Below are 24,595 nucleotides of genomic sequence, written 5' to 3' on the forward strand. Positions count from 1 at the left end.
GTCACTGAACTGTATATGTAGAAATTGTTGAATTGGTGTATGTTCTGCTGTGTACATTCTCAACAACAACAGAAGATAAATTATAAAAAAGTATGAGATTTTATTTTTAATTTAATTTTTAAATAGGTAATACATTCACATAGTTCAAAAAAAATTTTTTTAATGAAAAAGAATTCAGTGAAATTTCTCCTTCTTACCTCTGTTCCCTATCTGCTCAGGGCCACTCCACTCTCTCCCGCACTCACCACAGGTAATTTCTGCTGTTAGGCTTATAGGATATTTTTTCAATATTTCTGTATTTGTATACAAATACATTGCTTCATTCTCCCCCACCTTTTTACACAATGTTCCACAGCTTTACCCTTTGCTTTTTTCATATAATAGTGTATGTTGGAGATATTTCCATTTCAGCACATGGAAAAGTTCTCTATTTCTTTTTAAAAATAATGTATTTTACTTTTGTTGTTAAAAATATACACGTTATGGATTGAATTGTATCCCCCCAAAAAATGTGTGTTACCTTGGCTAGTCCATGATTCCCAGTATCGTGTGATTGTCCATCATTTTGTCATCTGATGTGGTTTTACTGTGTGTTGTAAATCCTACCTCTATGATGTTAATGAGGTGGGATTAGCAGTAGTTATGTTAATGAGGCAGGACTCAATCTACAAGATTAGGTTGTGTCTTTTTTTTGTACTTTAGATGAAGGTTTACAGAACAGACTAATACACGTATTGTTTTGTGACATTGGTTGCCAACATGTCAACACTCTCCCGTTCTTGACCTTGGGTTCCCCGTTACCATCTTTCCTGTCCCCTCCTGCCTTCTGGTTCTTTCCCCTGAGCTGGAGTGCCCATTTAGTCTCGTTTCGATTTATGGGCCTGTCTAATCTTTGGCTGAAGGGTGAACCTCAGGAGTGACTTCAGTACTGAGTTAAAAGTGTGTCCAGGGGCCATACTCTTGGGGTATTAGGTTGTGTCTTAAGACAATCTCTTTCGAGATATAAAAGAGAGAAGTAAGCAAAGAGACATGGGGACCAAGAAACAAGAGCTAGGAGAATAGCTTGTCCTTTGGGCAGGTGGCTTGCTGGCAGAGTAGAGTGCCTCTGGGCACTTATTAGGAGAGCTAAAAGAGCTCTGTAACACTTGCCTGAGTGGGGCAGAGACTGAGGGCCAGAGAGGTGTGCTTGCGAGCATGGCTGGGAAGAGGCTGTCCTGATGGAAGAACTGTATCCTGAGCCTTTCTGATCCTGAATTGTAACCTGTTACTTCCCTAATGGAAACCCTGGTGGCATAGTGGTTAAGAGTTATGGCTGCTAACCAAAAGGTGGGCAGTTCGAATTCACCAGGCGCTCCTTGGAAACTCTATAGGACAGTTCTACTCTGTCCTATAGGGTCGCTATGAGTTGGAATCCACTAGACGGCAGTGGGTTTGGTAATGGGTTTACTTCCCTAATAAACCTCATAATTGTGAGTATTGTCTGTGAGTTCTGTGTGGCCATTGCAATGAACTATTGAACCCAGCAGAGAAGTAGAGAGTGCTGTGGAAGGGATGGTTGGAGTCTGAATAGGTAAAGATGGCGGAGACAGGAGGCATGTCTGACCTCCGCCTCGTGGGAATCGGCCTTGGGCTGTTGATCTTGATTCTCCTTCCCCCTTGTGAAGTTAGAGGAGGTCAGACATCACCTCCACGCCATTTTTGCAATAGCAGTTACATTAATTGCTACCTACTTCTTTTTTGAGTTACAGAATGTTTCGCTGTATGTACGAACCAGAGTTTATTCTCTCAGTCCCCTGGAGATGGACACTTGGGTCATTTCTATTTTTTTGCTACTACAATCAATACTGCAATACTAAGTCTAAACTTGTTGCATTTTGCACATTTGGAAATACTTCTGTAGACAAACTCCCAGAAGTGGAATTTTGGGGTCAAAAGTTTTGTGTATATTTTTCTTGATTTACATCATCAGATGGCACTCTCCAATCCAGCAAGGTATGAGTGCTTGTTTCCCCTCAGCATCATCAACAGAGTACATTGTCAATTTTTGGGATGCTTGCCAATCAAATAGGTGAAAATTGCTGTCTCAAATCAGTTTTAACTTGCATTTTTCTTTTTACAAGTGAGGTTGAGCTATCCCCCCATATGATTAAGAGCCATTAGGAGTCCTGGGTGGTGCAAAAGGTTAAGCATCCAACTACTAGCTATAAGCTTGGTGGTTTGAATCCACCTAGACTCGCCTCTGAAGATAATCCTGGCGATCTGCTTCTGAAAGGTCACAGTATTGAAAACCCTATGGAGCAGTTCTACTCTGCACACACGGGGTCGCCATTAAGTCTGAATCTACTCGAAGGCAACCAACAATAACAACTAACTTCCTTTACTGTGGACTCTCCTGAATTTTTTATTGGGTTGTAGGACTTTCTTTTATTGACTTCTGGAAGCTCTGAGTATTGAGATTGGCCCTTTGTTTATGGTATGTGTTGGGACTATTTCTTCCTTGTTTTTTGCCTTTGCTTATGGTGCTTCATAGTCATGGCTGCTGGATTTTTAGTAATAGTTAGAAAGGCCTTCTTTATTCCAAGTTTAAAAGAGAATTTCCTCATGTTTTCTTCCTGTCTTTTAATGACTCCATTGTTGTTCATTTATATCTTTCTCCAACTGAATTTATTCTTGGTATATGGTGTGAAGTATAGATCCAATTTTATAGTTTTCCAGATGGCTATATTTTGTTCCCAATATCATTTATTGAATAGTCCATCTTTATGCCCAATGATTTGAGTTTCTGCCTTTTTTAGATAACAACTTCCCAAATTATTTGGGTGCACGTCTGGATTTTCTGGTATACTTCATTGATCTCTCTATTCATGAATTATAACACTGCTTTATTGATTGAGGCTTTTAAATACACATTTTCATATCTGATAGGTCTAGTGGCAGCACTCCCTGTCACTTGTTATTTCAAAGTTTTCCTAGCAGATATTCTTGCTTTTGATTTTTTTCTTGTTGATTCTTCCCATATGTAAATTAGAATCAGTTTATCTGGCTAAAAATAATACTATTTTACTGGGAGTCTGTTAAATTCATAATTTCAGAAGGATTGACATCTTTTTGATGTTAAATCTGCTTATCCAAAAATATGTTTTCCTATGTGCGTGTTCTTTTGTGCCCTTCAGTTGTTATTTAAAATTTTATTCATGGAGATCTTGCACAATTCTTGTAAAAGTTTATTGCTAGAAATTATAATTTGTTATATTTCTACAGTCACCAACCAACCAACCCACTGCCCTCGAGTCCATTCCGACTCACAGCAACCCTACAGGGTTTCCAAGGCTGTAAATCTCTATGGAAGCAGATTAGCCACATCTTTCTCCCTCGGAGCTGCTGGTGGTTTCAAATTGCCAGCCTTTTGGTTAGCAGTTGATCGCTTTAACCACTGCACCACTAGGGCTCCTTTATATTTATTATTTTTTGTGTATATAATCCTGCGTAAAAAGACTCTCTTCTTTCATTATACCTTCTAATTAGTTGTTATTTAGATACAGAATAGCTATTACTTGTTTTTAAATTTTGATTGTTGCTTACTGATTTTTGTGTAATTTTTTTAGTTGATTCAACCTGCTTTGGACTTGATGTTCAAATGAGAAATAAACTTCTGTTCTGTGAAGACACAGGTTTTGGGCTTGTTACTGCAGCATTTCCTAGCTATCATGACTGACAGAAGTGGTCAATACAAGATTCTCGACATGTAAGTATGTTAGGGTGAAATTCTGCTGGGGTGGTGGAATGGAAATCACAGCTCAAGCAGAAAAAGGAAAATTTAAATTTTGTACTGTTATGGAAGAACTTACATATTTTTAAAATGGAAAACAGTGGGAATCAAATCACCAAGGTGTTTATATTCCAGACGGATATATTTAAGAGTTAACATCCCAGTTTTATTTAAAACTATCAACATTTACAGTTCGCCAGAAATTGCATACTTTGCAACTACTTGAAGCAGGACTTAATCTTATATGTACCAATTAAATTGTCTTTAGGAACTGTAACTGATGTTATTAAGATCTGGCTATTCTTAGCTCTTTCTGCTGACCCAGCCCAGCCTCACCACAGGGTCCTCTCATCTCTCATTGAGAGACCTACTGGCTGTCAGCGCAAGCAGGGAACTTGTGGGTCCTATTCATGCTCCTCAGGCAGAGCAGTTCTAGGAAAGTTGTAAGTCAGGGCTTCCACACTAAGAGCAAGGGCTCTGAAGCCAGGACTGGAGTTTGAATCCGGGTCTGCTTCTTAGTAGATGTGTTCTTAAAGAAGACAGTCAATCTCTCTCTGCCTTGATTTCCTCATGTGTAAAATGGGGATGATGATAGCACCTTTTCCAAAGAGTCATCATGAATGTTAAATGAAACAGTGATTGGTATAGTTTAAGTGTTGTATCAGTGCTGTCTGGTAGCCATCATTTGCTATCGCTGCATCAAGAGAGCCCCCCCTTGCTCGCTTAGCAGCCTTTTGAGCCAAACTGGAGGTCTGTGGCACCCCTTGTCGGGCGTGGTTGGGTGGCACTATGCCTGTCAGCACCCAGCCTTCTCCAAGGCCGAGCCTAGCAGCGGCCAAACAGTAGTCTCAGAGGCCACCAAGTGATGTGTGGCCGGAGCAGCTGCGCCACGGTTGGCTGTCATAAGTGAGCAGCCACGACGACAGGTCCACGCATAGGCAATGGCGAGGTTGCCGCCCACAGGCGCGTAGAAGTTACAGAACTGGCTGACCACACCCCCATGCCTTCGTGTCTAGATTCACACAAAGGCTCCGCAGTGCAGTAGGTAGTAAATACGAAGTGAATTATTTTTTCATACAGAGTATATAAAAGGCTAGAATCATGTTCCAAGATGCCCTTTTTTCCATATTTCATTAAGAATAACGCAAACAAGCGTAAGGAAAAATAGTCCATATAAGCGTTTATTCCAAAAGACCAACGGAAAATATTCCCAGTGGGCACCTGGTCCTGACGTTCAGCAAGCAGGGAACCCTGGAGAGGCGGGTCCGTGGATCTTGGCTCTTCCTACAGTTCCGCCCCCCGCCATTCAGACGCCCGCGGGGACGCGGACCGTGCATGGTGTCCCGAGCCACGGCCACCAAACCCACTCCGCCTAGGCCAGGCGCGAGGGCCGCGCGTCCCCGCCGCCTCCGCAGGACGCCGCGGGGGCGCGCGCACGTCGCCGCCCGACCTCAGCCGGGCCGCGGAGTCACGTGTCTGGCGCGCCCCCGCCGCCGCACGCTCACGGGCGGAAGTGAGGTCGCGGGCTCTGTTAGTTGCGCAGCGTCGGCGGGGAGCGCGGGCTGCGGAGAGGCTGTCCGAGACAGCGGCGGCGGAGACGGGCGGCCTCGCGGCTCAGCCCAGCATCGGAGCAGGCCTCCGCGTCGCGGCCCTTCGCCTCGTCCCACGGCCGAGCTTCCCCGGGCTAGCGTGCACTCGTCCCCAAGGCCCAGGTCGCTGCTGCCGCTGCGGCCCGGTGAGTGGGAACAGGCGCCCCACGGTCGACGCGGGCCGCGGCGCCCTCCCGGGCCTGGGCCGCCGGCGAGCGAACAGCGGGCGCGCGGGAGGCGGTGGCGGCCACCCAGCCGGAAGTATAGCGCTTTGTGCGGCCGGCCCGGGGCGGCGCCAAGGTCGGGCCAGGGGCGTGGGGTCGCTTGTCGTCTGGATCGGGGAGGGGGCCGGCGCGCTTTGTCTTACCGGCCGGCAGCAGGAGAGGTCCTGAGGTCCTGCCGAAGGGCGCGAAGGAGGAGGAGCTTGGCGCGCACCCGAGGGTCGCGGGGCATGTGTAGCCTGAGGGGGAGACGGGATTTTGTCCAGGTGGTCAGCGGAGAGAAGGCTTATTGTAGAGAAACGTTCTCTTGGTGTTTTCAAGGCCAGAGTTAGTGTAGATTAGGAAAATGAGGGTGAAAAATGGGTGTTACTTATGTACTTAGGGTTAGAGTTTTTGTGATTTTAATAATTTCGAATGTATAGCAATTCATTTTGTTTACCCACAAAGTAGAAACTGTTCTAGTTGCTTTCAGAAACTGAGCGTTCTTCCTTCAGCTTGAAAAGGTACGATTTAAATTAGGCTTTTAAGATTTTCTTAAGAAGGGCGTTCTGTAGCCCATCCTCGGTTTACTTTGAAAAAGAGTGCACTTTTATAATGTCACAAATATACGGTGTTTTTCTTTTATCGTATATGTGGAGGTCAAGTGTGCATTTAATGGGTTGTGTAAGATAATGTTTCATAAAGTCATATGTAAAAATTACTTGGAGTGTTCTGGCATGCAAGAAAGGTTTAAGATGAAAATATATAGTTCCCACTTAAATTCTCAAATCATCCTTGTGTAATTTGAGATTACTTTCTGAATATTATAATGACAGACTTTAGATTAAAGAAAAGTTGTTTGTTTTTGCCAATAATAGAGACAAAATTTTAAACTTGGTAAGTAAAGAAATAGTGGATTATTGTTGTTTTGACAGCAAAGAATTGGGCAATTTAAGGCTGTTTTTCTGAATGTTGAAGCTACTGCAAAGTGGCACAATTGTGAGTTTTTTGTTTCTCTTAAGCATTATAAAGCAGGCTTACTTTGGTGCAAGCGTTTGCATATGGTTCTCATGTTTAGTTGTGCTTGTGACTAAATGAAAGTTACGGTCTGGTAAAAGGCCTGGCAGACTTTAAGAGTAGGACACAGCTGGCTTCCTCTGGGTTCTCCCGGATGTTCCCTCTGCAGCCCTAGGCCAGTCATGAGAAATGTAAGAGCAGGTTCCACCCTCCTGCCCATCTCAGTAGTGCAAGGATTCTGTGTAAGGTGCCTGGAACCCAGGAGGAAGGAGACAGCAGCAAGTGCTGCTGTTAATATTATGGCCCTTGGCCCCTTATCATGCCCTATTAAATTTGTTAGGATTTTTAATTATTACTTTGCTCTACAACCACCTTTCAAGTTATTTTCATTTTAAGGTTACACAGAATTGTAATGCCAGAGTCATTTGAATTAGTAATACTGGGAAAATAAGAGCAGTATAATGGGACACAGTAGAGAATTAGAATTGAAAAAAAAAGTGCATTTAAAAAACATAATTTTAACTTTTTATAGGTCCTGTGGTTTAAAGGGCAGTTTTGGTTTACCAAACTTGTCTTATGTAGAGAGTTTCTTTATGTGGATCAGTTGAAAACAATTTTAAAACAACAGTACACTAGTGTAATAGAGTAACAGTGACTTTTCTCATGTCTGTGTTTTACTCTATCTGTGCCTTCATTTTTACATTCTGCCCAGTTGTTCTGTGCAGAAGTACATGAACTTCTCCCAGTAGCTTGCAGACCTTGGTAGTGAAGGTAGTTTTAGGGGAGAGGGAAACTTTTTCCTGTTATGTATATGCTCTGATGTGATAGAAGACATTACTGAGAATTTCTAGTGTTGTTTTTTTTGCATATTGGTGTATCCAAGAGAGATAGAATTTAAGCCCCTTGAAATTAGTTTTGTTATGAAATACGCATATGAATGTACAGGACCTTTAAAATTTATAATTACTATTTTATGAGGTGTCTTATTTAGTGCTGTTGTAACAGAAATACCACAAGTGGATGGCTTTCACAAACAGATTTATTCTCTCACAGCCTAGGAGGCTAGAAGTCCAAATTCAGGCCTGCAGCTCCCAGGGAAGGTTTTCTCTCTCTCTTGGTTCTGGGCGAAAGTCCTTGTCATCCATCTTCTCCTGGCCTAGGAGCTTCTCAGTGCAGGGACCTGAGGTTCAAAGGATGCACTCCACTCCTGCCCTTCTTTACTGGTGGTATGAGGTCCCTCTCCTCCCTACTCCCCTCTCTCATATTTCAAGAGCTTGACTCAAGATACAGCCTAATCCTGTAGATTGTGTCCTGCCTCGTTAACATAACCGCCTCTAATCCTGCCTCATTAACATCATAGATATTAGCATTTACAATACATAGGAAAATTACCTCAGCATACAAAATGGAGGACAACCACACAATACTGGGAATCATGGGTTAGCCAAGTTGACACACATTTTGGGGGGGACACAATTCAAAGCACAGGAGGAACTACGTTTTGGACTACAGAGTAGTACAGTGATGTATATTTTCATTTTAAAGACATTCTTTCTGGTTGTTGATGGATTTTCAAATTGAAGATTTTTTGCTGTCATCCTTTTTTTTAAATGCAAATCGGAGTTTTGTCTGTTCTTGATTCCCATAGGAATTCTGCCAGTTGAGGCATTCCAAATGGAAGCTTTTTAAAAGTGACCTCATCTGGATCTAGCCTTGAGATTAGGGTACTTGGTACACACCACATCAGACTGGGATGGTGGTGGTAGTTTTTTTCCTTATTCGTTATTCAAATTAAAAAAGTAGAATGATACAACATACCTCATTATACCATCATCTTGCTATATTGGTTATTAGCGTTTTTCGGTATTTTATATGTTTACGTAACCACAGTACTATTGTCACACCTCACAAATTAACTGTAATTGTTTAGTGTCATCCGATACTCAGCCCATTTTCTGTTGTTTCCTAGTTATCCTTAAAATATTTCTTTACAGTTAGGTTTTTCAATCCAAATCTGAATCTAGACAAAGTTACCTATTGCCTTTATGTCTAAATCAGTTTTAATCTGAACATTCCCTCTTCTCCTGACTGAGTCATTTGTCCTATAGAATGTCCTGCCTTTTGGGTTTGTCTGATTGCTTCATGGTGTAGTTAAGCATATTCCTCCAACCCTCGTCTTGTCCTCTAGACATGAACTTAGATCTGTTGGCTCCATTATATTCAGATTTTAGTGTTTTTATAACGGTACGTTGCAGATAATGCTGAGTAATATTTCTCTTGACTCTTAGTGATGTTAAGATTGATTAGTGGATTCAGATGAGATGGTCAGACGTGCACTAATCAATAAACATGGAGCCCTGGTGGTGCAAATGGTTAAGCACTTGGCTGCTAACCTACAGGTTGGTGGATTGAACCCACCCAGTGGCTCCTGTAAAGATAACAGCCTAGGAAACCCTATAGGGCAGTACTACTGTGCCCTGTAGGATCACTGTGAGTCAGAATCAACTCAATGGCACCTAACAACAGCAGTCTATCAATAAGCAGATATGTTTCAACAATTCTGAATTAGGTTTCTAAATATTAGTGTTTCAAATTAATATTTATTGCTCTGAAAAATTTGATGTTTTCTATTTGCATAGTTCTTTTATTCAGGAACATTAAGAAGGTATTTATGAGCTACCTTTGTGCCAAGCACTGTATGAAATGCAGGAGACAGTGCTGAATAAGATGTTTTCCCTGCCCTTCAGGCTCGAAATCTTGGTAGAATCTTTATCTCATCTTTTAAACAAGTAACTTGAGCTGTTTGGCATTTGTTCACAGACCTTGTTTCTGTGTTACAGGCTTTCTTTCATTGCAAGCCCTTTTGTCAAATTACAGAGAGAACTGCCACGTTTTCGCAGTCCTGTATCATAGTTTCTTATCTACCTATAATTTTTAATTTATTGAAAACTCTTTAGTCACTAGGCAATATCTATTATTAGTCCCTAAAGGAGTAAAAATGTTTTCAGGAAATGTAACTTCCAGTTAGTTTGAAACTTAAGATTCAAATGCAATCCCATAAAAAAATTTAAGTGGTAAATCTAGGGTAATCAGTTGCCATTGAGTCGCTTCCAACTCATGGTGACCCCATGTATGTCACAGTAGAACTGTGCTCCACTGGGTTTTCATTGGCTGATTTTTTGGAAGTAAATCTCTAGGCCTTTCTTCCAGGGTGCCCCTGGGTAGACTCCAGCCACCAATCTTGGTTAGCAGCCAAGTGTGCTAACTGTTCACACCATCCCGGGATTGCAACTGTAGAGTAGAATTATGTTATTATTGATCAGACTGTGAGTCAAGTCATTATGGAAAGAGAGCCTTCAGTGTTTCACAGGTAAGACACTTTTCACATCTTTTATCTTCTTGAATCTTCGTGCATCCTTTGAAGTAACTGACCGATTAGAGTTACCCAGAAGCAGAATGGCAGGAAAGGCTAAAAGACTTACCCTAGATCCCATAGCTAAGAGAAGGTAGAGCCCTGAATCTGACCTTGGCCTCCTGGTGCCTAGTCTTATACTCAGTTCCCTGCAGTCAGGATGGACTCAACCCATTCAGCAGCAAGGTTGCTCAGTATGTGTTTGTTGAATACTGTTGAGGTGTTTAGGTGAGCAAGAGAGACACTGTCTTTTATGTTCTAATGGGGAAGGACAAAAAATGAACAAATAGATATATTTAATTTTAGAAAGTTTTAAGTACCATGAAAACTAAAATGAAGTAAGCACAAGGGCTAGAAAGCATTGGTGGCTATTTTAGGCAAGGTGGTCTTGGAAGATCAGTTGAGGAAGTGGTATGAATGAATTGAGGTAGTGAGCCAGTCAGCTGTCTGGGGGAATAGCAGTGTAGAAGGAGAGAACAGCTATGAAAAGCTCTGTTCAAAATATATAAAAAAGTGAGACAGATGTAAATGAACCACCTTCTACCCATTACAAGTTCATGGCAGATCTTTTCTGGCTATATCCTGTATACCCTCTCCTACTCGCCAGTTAGTTTGAAGCAAATACCAGATATTATATAAGTTTATAATATAATCTGTTGATAATTTTTTTAAAGAGTATTTTGCTTAGTTTCATATACAGTAGGATGAGGAAAGGACTTGAGAGTTTTTTTTTAAGTTTTATATATTTTGAGTAGTAAAGCTTATTAAAAAAAATACTGAGTCATAATCTTAACTGGCATGGTTGAAAAATGAAATGTTCAGGAAAATTTGATGTCCTGTGCAACTATTACTGTGAAAATGCCATTTTCCTAAAGAATTAGTGTATGAGTAAACCTTGTTCTAAAACTATATTGCCCCTAATTTGGTCTGTGTTTTATAGCATTCATCCATGTCTCTGGTCTTCAGGGCACAATAGTAGATGTTATGGGGAAGTAGTGAGGAACCTAGCTACTATCCAGCAGGCAATTAAATTTTAGAAAGTCACAGTATGACAGAGAATACATGTGCCCAAGTGGTGATTTGGAACCCTGGTGGCATGGTGATTAACAGCTAAGGCTGCTAACCAAAAGGTGGGGAGTTGGAATCCACGAGTGGCTCCTTGGAAGCCCTATGAAGTAATTCTGCTGAGTCCTATAGGGTCACTATGAGTCGGAATCGACTCCATGGCGGTGAGTTTGATTTCTTGTTTGTTTTAGTGGTGATTTAAAGGTAGGGACATTAAAAAGAGGGATGCTTGAGTCTGCTTTTGAAGGATTGGTTAGGGCAGGACCTTAGAGGCAGGGAGAACAACATGGGCAGAGTGGGAAAGGTATAAAGAATACTTTTGGTAAGAATGGCGGGCTGGGGCCAGATTTTGGAGGCATTGAATTCAGGCATTTATGTATCGTTTTAGAGGCAAAGAAATGCCCTTTGAGATTTATCTGAGTAGAGGGAAGGTGGGACAACTTGGTGCTGCCTGTGGGGATGGGATTTCATGATGGATGGGGAGGGTGAAGAAATTCTTGTTTCTATTTAGAATGCAATGAATGGGAGATGGCAGCACTGTTAAAAGTATAGGACAAGGCCCTGAGTTTGGAATGCACTATGTAAATTTTTTTAAAGTAAATCACATAATTTATTAAAAGTAGGTAAGTGTTTTGGAGAAAAATTCAGGGATGAGGATGAGGCGTTCTGGAGTAGTGGAAATCTGGAAGTTCGTGGTGGCTTCACAAATAACGTGCTATTTGAAGAAGGTGAGTTAATTATATGCACATCTGGAAAATAGTGTTGCAGGCAAAGGGAATAGTCAGTGCAAAAGCCCTGAGGCACGATGTTTGGCATATTTAAAGTAGAGCAAGAAGGTCAGTAGTAACTGCAGCACAGTGAACAAGGGGAAGAGTAATGGGAGAAAAGTTCAGAGAGGAGACTGAGTGGGGAACAGGGAGATAATATAGAGCCTTGAAGTTCATTATAAGGATTTGGACTTTTTTTTTTTCCCTGAGTGCGGCAAGGAGCCATTGCTGAATTTTATGCAGAGAGTGCAATAAGGAGTCATTGTTGGGTTTTAAAAGGAACCCCCTGAATGTTCTGTAGAAAGTATCTTGTTAAAGGAAATGGAGTAAAAGTCAAGACATATTAAGAGACATTAATAATATTCCACATCAGAGAATATCGTGGCTTGGGTCAGGCTAGTAGTAATGGAAATGTTGAGAAGTGGCCAGATTCCAGATATATTTTTTTCCTAAATTTTATTTCTTTTCTTGTTGAGAATATACACAACAAAACATATACCAATTCAACGGTTTCTACATGTACAGTTTAGTGACACTGATTATATTCTTCCAGTTGTGCAACCATTCTCACTTTCTTTTTCTGTGTTGTTCCTCCCACATTAACATAAAGTCACTGCTCCCTAAGGTTCCTATCTAATCTGTCAAGTTGTTATTGACAATTTGATCCCATATGGATAATTTTTAAAAGAGTGTAATGCTCAAAGCAGATGTTTTCTTCCTAGTTAAGCTGAGCTATTATTTGGTTTTAGGATGACTTCAGGGGATGTTTTTGGTTTAAGGTTAAAGATTGTCTCAAGACAGTCATTTCAGGGGTTCATCTACCTTCCGTGGTTCCAGAAAGTCTAGAGTCCCTGAGAATTTGAAATTCTGTTCTGCATTTTCCCCCTTTTGATCAGGATTTTTCTATGGAATCTTTGATCAAAATGTTCAGTAATGGTAGCCAGGCACCATTCAGTTCTTCTGGTTTCATGGCAAAAGAAGCAATTGCTTATGGAGGCAGTTAGTCACACATTGCATATTCTCCTCCTATTCCTGACTTTCCTTCTTCTCTGTTGCCCCAGGTGAATAGAGACTAATTGTTGTGCCATGGATGACTGCTTGCAAGCTTTTAAGACCGCAGGCACTATGCAGTGAACTAGGAGGTAGAACAGAGGCACTAAACACGTTATTCGGCCAGTTAACTGGGATGTCCTGTGAAACCATCACCCTAAACCTCCAAACCAAGGAACCAAATCCCATGAGGTGTTTGGTTGTACATAGCAGCCTCAGCAGCTACTCTTTTTTTTTTGGTCATGTTGTAAATATATCTATCACACAGCTTTTTACAGGTGTACAACTTAACTGTCAGCAATTACAGTAATTGTCTGTGCAATCCTACCCTTAATGTGATATTTCTATCACTCCCACTCCCTTTTTTCCCTTTCCTCCCGTCCCTAGTAACCCCTAATAAACTCTGGTCTCTATACATTAGCCTTTTCTTGTGTTTTTATATAAGTGAGGTCATACAATATTTGTCCTTTTGTGATTGACTTATTTCACTCAGCATAATGTCTTCAAGCTCCAACCTTACTGTAGCATGTATCAAGACTTCAGTTCTCCTACTGGCTGAGTAGTATTCCGTTGTATGTATGTAGCACATTTTGTTTTTCCTTTCATCTGTTCATGGGCATTAGATTGTGCTACCTTTTGGCTATTACTCGTAATTAAGTTTTAGATAACATTATGGATTATAACAACACAGTCTGCTTGTAGAACACAGGGTAGAAAAAATCATTAAGCAATTCAGAATCTTTGAAGCCTTCGTCTCCTAGCTCTGTCTTGTAAACCCCTTTTCTCTTTTTTAGTCTTAGTCTCCAGTCCATTGGACTGTCTCTGTCCCACTCCCAGATTAATCTTCATGAAGCATTGTCTTGCTATACTATTCTTTCTTTATTTTTAAAAAATTTTATTGTGAAAATATATTTAACAAAACATAGTGCATTCCAACAATTTCTACGTGTATTATTCAGTAACATTGGTTAAATTCCTCAAGTTGTGCAACCATTCTCACTATCCTTTTCCAAATCTTTTCACCACTCTTAATACAAATGCACTGCCCTCTGAGCAAAAACTTCCCCTTTCCCCCTTCCTCCCACCCCTGGTAGCCACTACTAATTTTTAGTTTCTATGTATTTGCTTATTTCATATAAGTGAGATCATACAACATTTGTCCTTCTGCAGCTAATTTTGCTTATCCTGATGTTTTCAAGGTCCATCCGTGTTGTGGCACGCATCAGGACTTCATTTCTCTTTATGGCTGAGTAATATTCCATTGTGTATGTATACCACATTTTGTTTATCCATTCATCTGTTGATGTACATTTCAGTTTCCACCTTGTGGCTGTTGTGAAAAGTGCTGCAGTGAACATTGGTGTACAGGGTTCTGTTTATGTTCCTGCCTTTGCTTCTGAGTATATATCTAGGATTGGGATTACTGGGTCATATGATAGTTCTGTGTTCAACTTTTTGGGGAACTGTCAAATTTTTCCACAGTGGCTGTACCATTTTGCATTCCCACCAGCAGTGGATGGGGTTTTCAGTTTCTCCGCAACCTTGACAACACTTGTTTTCCATTTTTTGGTCATTGACATTCTGATAGGGGTGAGGTGGTGTCTGTTTGTAGTTTTGATTTGCATCTGCCTCATGGCTAGTGGGGAGCCCTGGTGCCGCAGTGATTAGGAGATCTGCTGCTAAACAGAAGGTCGACAGTTCAAATCTACTAGCCACTCCTTGGAAACCCTGTGTGGTAGTTCTGCTCTGTCCTATAGGGTCACTGTGAGTTGGAATAGACTCTATGGCAATGGGTTAATGGCTAGTGAAAGGACTCCTGGTGGTGCAGTGGTTAAGCACTCAGCTGTTTCAACCCACCAGAGGCTCTGTGGGAGAAAAAAACTAGAGACCTGTTCTAGTAAAGTTTACAGCTGAGGAATCCCTGTGGGGCAGTTCTGTTCTGTCATACAGGGTCGTTTTGAGTTAAAATCGACTCAGTGGCACAGAACATCAACAGTAATGGCTAGTAATGTAGGCATCTTCATGTGCTTGTTGTTCGTTTGAATATTCTCTTTGGTGAAATGTCTGTGAAGTCCTCTGCCCATTTTTTGATTTTTTGATTGAGTTATTTGTCTTTTTTGTTGTGTTGTAGAAATTGTATATATATTTTGCTCTTTTTTTTTGGTAACTGCTTTATTGAGACATAATTTATGTACCATAAAATTCACCCTTTTAGAATGTACAGTTAAGTGGCTTTTAGTATATTCACAGAGTTGTACATCTATCACCATTATCAAATACCAGAATATTTTCATCACCCCAAAAAGAAGCCTGTTAACAGCCAGTCTCCATCCTCCCCTCTCCCTAGCCCCTTGCAATGACTGATCTACTTTCTGTCTATGAGTTTGCCTGTTCTGGACATTTCATATGAATGGAATCATACAATACATGGCCTTTTGTGATTGGCGTCTTTCACTTTAGTATTTTCAAGATTTACTCATGTCATAGTGGGTATCAGAACTTCATTCTTCGTTTTTATGACAATAATATTCCATTATGTAGATATGACATTTTGTTTATCTGCTCATCTCTTTGGGTTGTTTCCACTTTTTCGCTATTGTGAATAATGCTGCGGTGAACATCGAGTGCAAGTTTTTCTGTGGACGTATGCTTTCATTTCTCTTGGTTGTATGCCTAGGAGTGGATGGCTGGGTCATATAGTAACTCTTTAACTGCTGTGCTATTCATAAGCTTCATTGCCTTTCAGAGTACATTGCCTATTCAGCCCCTCACTTAGAGGTCTACACGTGATGGTTCTTACCTAATCTATGTTTATAATCATCTTTTGCTGGTGCTCTACATGTAGCCTAAGCTCCAGATAAACCAAATTGCCCAATACTCCTAGAATGCATCTTTCATTTTCTCATTTCTGTGGCTAGTTAGGATGCTACCCATTGTTTAGGGCTTATTGTAAATACCAGTTGCTGTTAAGTTGATTCCAACTCATAGTGACCCCATTTGTGTCAGAGTAGAACTGTGCTTCATAGTGTTTTCAATGGCTGTTTTAGCAAAAGTAGATCACCAGGCCTTTCTTTCGAGAAGCCTCTGTGCAGACTCACTCTTCTAACCTTTCTGTTAGCAGCTGAGCATGTTAACTGTTCGTACCACTCAGGGACTCCTTATTGTAAGTATTGCCGCCTTAAGTTTTTTCTGACCATTCTTAGCTCCCCCGTTGAATTTACTTTTCCTACTCAACCCTCATAATGCTTTATTTATTTATTTTTTGTGGTTCTTAACACTGTTTGCCCTGTATTGCCATTATTCATACCTCTTGTCTTAGTCCTCCTATGCCTGTGTTGTCCATACAATAGCCATCAGCCACACATGACTTTAAATTTAAGTTAATTAGAATTAAAGTTAAATTAAAATTTAGTTCCTGTTGTGCTAGCCACATTTCGGGTGTTCTGTAGCCATATTTGGCTAGTGGCTGTTGTTTCTGGACAGTGCAGACATAATATCTCCATCTTCACAGAAAGTTATCTTAGACAACACTTTTCTAGAACTTAAACTCCAAGCAGGGACTGTGACTTCTTGTTTAGTTTTCTGTTGGCCTTTGCATAGTGTTTTGCTTATTTTGAATTCATGAAGAAAGTAAATTTAGATCCTGGCACAGAACAAAGAAATAGCGTTTTGGAAAGTATTCACTTCTTGAGAGATGATAGTTGAACCCACAGATGTAGATAAAATGTTTGAGGGCCTCTACAATTGCTGTATTGCCAAGAATGTCTTAAAAGTGCAGGATAATAGGAGTTGGCAGTTACCAATTTCTTTATTCTTAAACTGTGGGGTAAAATATACAATTGATTCTCCTGCCTGCTTGCTATCTTTCTGTCCTTGTTTTCTCTTTCAAGATTTTAGATGTCATCCCATTGCCTTCTTGCCTGCATGGTTTCTGCTGAATAATCCAAGCTTAGTCTTACTGTTTCTCCTCTGTATGTGACTTTTTGTTTTTTGTGAGCCGCTCTGAGGATTCTTTGTTTGTCTTTGGTTTTAGTGAGCGTGATTATGATATGCCGTGGTGATTTTCTTTTGGGGTCTATCCTATATGGATGGTCCGCTTTTCATCTTTCATGATACTGAGGAAGGTTTCTGTCAGCAGTTCTTCAGTGATCCTCTCTGTGTTTTCTGTTTTCTCCCCCTGTTCTGGAACTCCGATCACTTGTAGATTTTTGCTTTTGATTGTAGCCCACATAATTCTCAGGGTTACTTCATTTTTCTTTTTTCTGATTTTTACTCAAACAGTTGTATCCAAGTGTTTTCAATTCCGCTGATCGTATCTTCCATCTTATCTTTTGGATTTCTAATTGTTGTTTTTGTATGATTTCTAGTTGTGGATTTATTTTAGCATTTTGTTCCTTTATTATTTTCCTGAATTCTTCCATTTTTTTGTCTATATTTTCCGTGAATTTGTCTGCCTTTTCTGTGAATTTGTCTATTTTTTCCTCATTTTTGTCTGCTTTTTGCTTCAACTCTTGGATAGCTCTGAATATTAGAGACGTGAATTCCCTATCAGGTAGTTCTAGTGCCTTTTCTTCTACTAGAAAGTCACCTGGTGTTTTGTTTTGGACGCCTATTGGAACCATCCTGTCCTGTTTTTGTAAATGTTTTGATATTGTCTGCGGTCTTTGGGACATTCAGTATTTATTTTCCTCCTTTATTGACTGTAGATTTGTTTGTTTCATCATGCTTTTTTGTTTTATTTTGGTTATATCTGAGCAGGCAGGCTGTGCGTTCTTTGTTGTTTGCTCGTCTGTAGGCATGATACTTTTTGCCTCCTTCTCCAATGGGCAGGGTCAGTTGCTCAGGTGTGATACAGCAGGGCAGGTCCAGCTGAAGAGGAGTTGCTGGGATGGGTTGTTTGTGGCATGTACTAGGGCTGACAGGGTGGGCTGGGAATCAGTGCAGGGCAAGTTCGATAGGCCGTGCCTGTGCTGCTTGGGGGTGTGATGTTCAGTGCATGGTGCACGTAGGCAGGAAGGAGTGGGGGAGGTTGTGATGTGTGGAGCTAAGATGCGTATAGGAAACAGGAGAGAGAGGAACAGGAGCCAAAAACGTACATACAAACAAACAAATGAACAAAAAAGAGTGCTAAAGGAGGTTGCATTGGAGTGAAGAGATGAGAGACTGAGAAATGGAGAAAAACAAAAAGAAGAAAAGCAAAAGAAAAAATTTAATAAATAAAAGTTAGCAAAAAAAGAAAAGCCTCAGGGATCCCACCAGTGCAGCTGGGAGGACTGGGGACGTTTCTCCCAGGCCTTGAAGTACAGCCTGGCTAGAAGGGGTAGAGGTGTCACACAGCGTCAAGTGTTCAGGAGACAGGAAGAGAAGGTAAATATAGATAGATGAGAAACTGAGAAATGAAGAAAGACAAGAAGGGAAAAAGAGAAGAAAACAAAACAGAATCAACAACAAAACAAAACAAAAAAATTCAAAAAAAAAACAAGAAAAAAGAAATGACCTCAGGGGTCCCACTGTGCATCTGCGCAGACGAAGATGGTAGCTCCCAAGCCGTGCAGTAGTGCCCCGCTAGAAGGGGCTCCCAAGCTGAGAAAAGAAAAGGAAAACAAATAAATCAAACAAACAGACAAAAAAAAGCCCTGGGGATCCCACCAGCATGGCGGCATAGGCCGGGAAACAGTTTCACAGTCGAGCGGTGTTTCACAGCCTTTCAGGAAGAAGCAAAGATGGTACACGGAGCCAGGTATTTGAGAGAAAGGAGGGGGAGGTGGTGAGGATTAAGGAAGAAATCAAAAGAAGTGGAAAAAAGCAACACCAGCAGCCAACAAATAGCACTCAGGGAGCTGGCCAGTGCAGGCGGGTGGAATCCAAGCGGCACCGGGATGAAGCTTGTGCTTCCCGCCCAAGAGACTGTGGCCACAGGAAGCAGAGGAGGCCAAGTAGGGTGAAGAAAGGTGGGGGTGGGGGTGGGAAAGCGTATATTGTTGGTTACCAGTTTTCTGTCTCCTGGAAGTTGCGTGAAGCTGCTTTCTTGTACCCCCTGTTTGCTGTTCTCCGATAGGAGTCCCAAGATGGCAGATCCGTGCTGTGTTAGTTGATACGGGAGCTCTGCATGTATCTCTCCTTGCTCTCTGTTCTCTGTTAGTTTCTTATTCCATTCGGTGCTTGGCTAGGTTCTGTATCTCTTCATTTGATACTTAGGGTTTCAGGATTGACATTTGTCTCTGTTTGACTTAGTTTTTTGGATCTTTACTGTGGAGGGATGGCTTGGTGCTTCTGTCTGTAGTGCCATGTTGCCTAGAAGTCTCTATCCTTGTTTTCTCTCTCTGATCTTTTCTGTAGATTTATACTGCCCAGTGTAGTAGCCCCTAGACAGATGTGATTATTTGAATTCAGATTAAAGTTAGGTAAAAATAAAAAATCACATCCTTTACTAGCCACATTATTTGAGTGCTCAATAGCCTCATGTGGGTATTGGCTGCCATATTGGACAGTGCAGGCATAGAACATTTTCATCATTGCAGGGAAACTTCTGTTGGACAGCAGCAGTCTAGACTTACCATTGAACTGTAGTTGTAGCTGTCAGGGCATCTGACTTCTGGTTTAGAAGCTTAAGAAAATCAGACAATTGTTTAGATAATATAAGTCAGCGAGTAATTTATCAGATTAGGAACACTGAATAGTCTTAATTAAACTCATGTTTTAAGAATACATTGGGTTCTAAAATTCAGAGGAGCTTGCTGGAGATACTGATGAAAATCTTATTTTTGTTGGGGATGGAGTAGAATCGTTGCTGTGCAAGTTCTTGAACTTTTAAGAAAATAAGATTTATGAATGTTAAAATATTGAATGGGTTAATAGGAGGAACTGGGTTTTTAGCTATTTTTTTTTTAATATGTATTTTTAAACAGAAGTTCTATAGGAAATAAAATGTGAAAAGAAAACTAAACCCACTTCATCCAGAGACAAATGCTGTTAATATTTTGATGTGTTTCCTCCCAGACTTCTTTCTGTGTTTGTGTCATGGGTGCCCATGTGTATATGTGTAGGTGCAAATTTGGGATCATACCACATGATGCAGTACTATACTCTATTTTTTTCACTTAACATTATACCAGTCTTATGTTTTTAAACACTTTGAAAAGGCAGATGCAAAGTAGTTCAGGCTCTGGCTCTGTCTTGGTTTATTTAACCATCTTCTCTGTTACAAAGACAGTTAGGTTATTTGCTGGTTTTTTTTTTTTTAACTGCTATAAGTAGGGACACAGAACACTTTTTCCCCTTAGCTCTGATGGTCTGAAGAGAATTGTAAAGGAAAATTTGCAGTGTCCTGGTGGGTGCTCATTAGGATGTTTGGTGTTTCTTTTCTGTTCTCTGCTGGTTGGCAGTGGCATGAAATGCATTGTTTTATAGGAGACTAGAGAAGGGACTTTTGCTACTTGTTCTTTTGGGACTGATGCTGGAGAAAAATCTGAGAACAACAGCACTGGCTAACTGTTTTATTGTTTCCTTTTAGTTCTTGAAATCATGAATCCTGTTTATAGCCCTGGATCTTCTGGGGTTCCCTATGCAAATGCCAAAGGAATTGGTTATCCAGGTAAGAAAATATAATTTTGTTTTCATTCTTTAACTTTGAATACTTAGTACATTTTCATGTCACTAAGAATACTTTCAATTGAAAAACTCAACCCCAAATGACATAAACAAGGAAGAAAACGTATTGGCTCTGGGAATCGAAAAATCAAGAAATACGACTGGCTTTCCCCAAGGCTTGGTCAGTTGTGACTAGGATCTAGTTTCTCTGTTTCTTGGTCTAAGCTTTACTTCTTCAGTATTGACTCAGTGTTGGTTACACTTCTCCCTGTTGTGGTCTCTCCATGGTGGTTAGCACCTCCCAACAGCTCCTTGGGCTATGAGCATGTTTATCTCTGTCCAGCAGGAAGGCCCAGTGGGGGTACTTATTCCCTATCCATACTAGAGTTCTGGGATTCTTTCTGACTGGACTCAGCTTCCGTTCTGTACCCATCCTTGAGCCAGTCCCAGGGCCAGGGGATTCTATTGATTAACTTAGGCCTGAGCCACATCTCCCACCGTTAGTGGAGTCAGCTAGCTCAAACATGGGCTGTGAAGGAGGAAGCAAAAATTAGGGGGATAGGAGCTGGTTAGTCAAGAGTAGCAAATGGTTGTCCTAATTGGTGACTTCGAACAAGTAGTAATTTTTAATCTGAATGTTCCACTTCATTGTGGGTTTTGAAAATAAGGTGGTTGATATTACCCTAAAACCACGTTGTTACAAAACCCTTAGAAAGTTTAACAAACATTTTAAAAAAGCTGAGCTTGCAGGAAAGTAAGAGAAATATCTGTGACCAAATATGAAATGATAGAATAACCCGTGCCTTTGGCCATGGAACTAGTGTTGTGCCTGTCCTGGGGGCATTTGCTATTAGTGAATTTTAATAGTCCACATGGGGACAGAAGATGTGAGGCAGGGAGTTGGATTGGGACCGTCGTAAATCTGATACCTTCAGAGGGCTGTATTCTCAGTGAGTATGTAGACAAAGGAGCTCTGGTGGTGCGGTGGTTAGGAGCTTGGCTGCTGACCGAAAGGTCGACAGTTCAAATCCACCAGCTGCTCCTTGGAAACTTTACAGGGCAGTTCTGCTCTGTCCTCTAGGGTTGCTATGAGTCGGAATCAACTTGACAGCAATGGGTTTTAGGCAGACAAAATAATTAATTTACTGGTCCAGCAAGGAAGTTGGTCTCTGCTTTGGCTCTGGGTGGGGGGGTGGGAGGTATGTTTCCTAAGAATTTATAGCTATTCAGGGATGTTTAGAGTTCCAATTTGTTTTACTTGTACTTCAGGGTGGTGCAGAAGTTGAGAAACTAATATAAAAAATAGCCCTAGCCTGCCTCACTCCTGGAGTACTTGGCAGCAGCACATGCAGAACTGCTCTGCAGGCATGTGCTCTCCACCCTGGTTGCTGTGGGGTTCCCACAGACCAAGTTCTGCCCGTTAACAACACGACTAATAAAATCAAGTAAGAGTCAGCAGTCATGACAGGCTGCAGGATTGAACCATCGGGTAGCGACCATGTCACATATAAACACATTTAGAATAATTGAAGATGTAAAAGAAAGAATCAAAAACATGAGAGAGGAACAAGACAGTGGAAAAATGAAAACTGGCATTTGAGCAAAATTCAGGTTAAATTGCAGATAAACCTACTGCTAAAGAGAAAACTGGAATACAACATGGAGAAGGGAAAAATAGGAGACCAGTTAAGAAACATAGATGCTAGAATGAGAAGATTGAGGAGAATTAAGCACTCCAGAAGGATCAAAAAGAGAGAGTGTAGAAAAAGGAGTGACAGAATTTTTCAGAATTGGTGAAAGATAATGATAAAATCTACTTTTAAAGTCTTTAAAGTATTAACGCTAGTTTAAACAGAATGTTAAATAGCTGAAGAGGATCTTGAGTGGATCAGGACCCAGGAAAGTAGTCAAAAACCTATGGTATTAGCTTTACCTAATAGTCTTAGTCAGTATAATAAAATATTGGTCACCTACTGTACACCATTTTTGTGTAAGGATGTGAGGAGACTTATATAAATTCTATTCTTGGTCAAAAGCAGGGATTGGCAAACTTAATGTAAAGGAACAGTAAATATTTTAGGCTTTGTGGTTTTCACCATCTCTTCTTGCAGCAACTCAACCTTTGTAGCTCCAAAGCAGCTGTAGACAATAGTAAATGAAGGAGTGTGGCTGTGTTCCAGTAAAACTTTAAGAAAGCAAGTGGTGGGCTGGATTTGGTCTATGGGCCGTAGTTTGCTGATGTCTAGTGAAAAGAATTGGAGAAAAATACTTTTTTAGTTGTTGTCGTTGTTTTCCCGTTAATCTTAAAATTATAGGAGCCTGGGTATTGCAAGCAGTTTGCAAGTTGGCTGCTAACCAGAAGGTTGACCTTTCAAACCCACCCAGAGGCTCTGTGGAAAAAAGGCCTGGTGATCTGCTTCCATAAAGATTGCAGCCAAGAAAACCCTATGGAGAGTTCTGCTCTTTTTCATGAGTTGGGAGCCAAGTCTTAAAATTACATTTAAAAGAAAATTTCTGTAGCTTTAAAGCAATTTTAAATTTTGGTAGTTTCTCCTTACTTTATTATTTCTTTAAACCTATTTTGCCTGTTTTCTTGGTTTTGGTATTTTTATTCTCTTTGACTTTTATAAAACTATCTGTATCAGTAAGTGTTTAATACTGGCAATAGAAAGCATTCTAGGAGTTTTTAACCAGGAGTTATTTAATACAGGAAATTATGTGCTTTCAGTATTTTGAAGCTAGCATGACCTCAGTACCAAAAACTCACATTACAAGAAAGGAAAGTGCTTTTACACTATTTTATACTCTTACCAGCAAATTGAGAGAATTTAAAAAAATTTTCATTTTCTCTTTTATTTACATGTAATGGAAAATAGGGAACACTTCCCAGTAACACTTAGTCTTTTAATTGGAATAACGTAATTACTGATGTAATTGAATTGGACTTTTGCCTACCATCTTACTACTTTCTAATCAAATATATTTTTATTCATTTTTCCTTCTATTAATTAAAAAATTTTTATTACTATTTTAGTGGTTACTACAAAGATTACAGCATTTTTAACCCCCCCCTTCTTGTGTGTTATTGGTGCCATGCCTTAAGACATTACTGTTTTTATTTTGTTCAGTCAGCATTCATTTATATTTATTTGCACATTTACTATTTTTAGTGTTCTTCATTGCTTTCTGTATTACTGTGTTTCTGTTTGGTATCATTTTCCTTTTACCTAAAGAACTCTCTTTAGTATTTCTTTTACTCTTGGTCTGCTGGCAGTGGTTTTTGTTTTTGTTTGTGAAAATGTCTGTCTTTATTTTACTTTTATTTTGGGCTCTAGGAGAGAATTCCTTCTTGCCTGTTCTGGTTTCTGGTAGCTGTCGGCATTCCTTGACATGGCCTTGTTCATGTGTCACTCCAGTCTTTGCCTCCAGGGTCACATCGCTTCTTCCTCTTCTGTTTGTCTCCTTTGTGAGTCTTATAAGGACACCCACCAATGATTGGATGTAGGGCCCACCTGCGTAATCCAGGATGATCTCATTTCAGAGTCCTTAACTTAATCACCTCTGCAAAGACCCTTTCCCAAATAAGGTCATAGTCACAGCTTCCAGGGATTTGATGTTGATATCTTTTGAGGGGTCATTTTTTGGCCTACTTCACTGAGTTTAGAATTTTAGGTTGGCAGCTATTTTCTTTCAGCACTTGAAAAATACAGTTGTAGTGTTTTCTGGCTTCTGTCAGAATTATTTTTGCTTCTTTAAAAGTGGTATGTCTAAAGAAAAACAGGAGAGGACACAAATAACTCAAATAAGAAATGAAATGGGGGACATTAAGCAGACCCAAGTGAAATAAAAAGGATTATAACAGAATATTATAAAAAACTATACTCCAACAAATTTGAAAACCTAGAGGAAATGGATAAATTGCTAAAAATACACTACCTACCCAAACTACAACAGTGATGATGAAAATCTGAACAGACCCATAACAAGAGAAGAGATTGAATAGGTAATTAAAAAACTCACAACCGAAAAAAGCCCTGGCCCAGGTGGCTTCACTGGAGAATTCTACAAAACATTTACAGAAGAGCTTGTACCAGTACTACTCAAGCTATTTCAGAGCATAGAAGAGGAAGCAACAC

At 40.4% G+C, this 24,595-nt stretch overlaps 1 protein-coding gene across 7 annotated transcripts in view; it reads left to right on the forward strand.

Annotated features, from left to right (window-relative positions):
• Positions 1-5,311: 5,311 nt before the first annotated feature.
• Positions 5,312-24,595, forward strand: part of FAM168B (family with sequence similarity 168 member B) — a 54,767-nt gene continuing 35,483 nt past the window's right edge. For 3 of the 7 annotated variants that reach the window (XM_023741374.1, XM_004387044.2, XM_023741379.1), the window contains exons 1-2: positions 5,312-5,504; positions 20,383-20,463. In XM_023741374.1, coding sequence (XP_023597142.1) covers positions 20,394-20,463 — 70 coding nt within the window. In that variant the 5' untranslated portion in view covers positions 5,312-5,504; positions 20,383-20,393. Of the gene's footprint in view, positions 5,505-19,091; positions 20,464-24,595 lie in introns of those variants that run through there. The other 4 variants (XM_023741377.1, XM_023741378.1, XM_023741375.1 and 1 more) reach the window with 3 other exon arrangements.

The sequence above is a fragment of the Trichechus manatus genome, unplaced genomic scaffold (assembly GCF_000243295.1).
Source record: "Trichechus manatus latirostris isolate Lorelei unplaced genomic scaffold, TriManLat1.0 scaffold00179, whole genome shotgun sequence".
In the NCBI taxonomy this organism is placed as follows: Eukaryota; Metazoa; Chordata; class Mammalia; order Sirenia; family Trichechidae; genus Trichechus; species Trichechus manatus.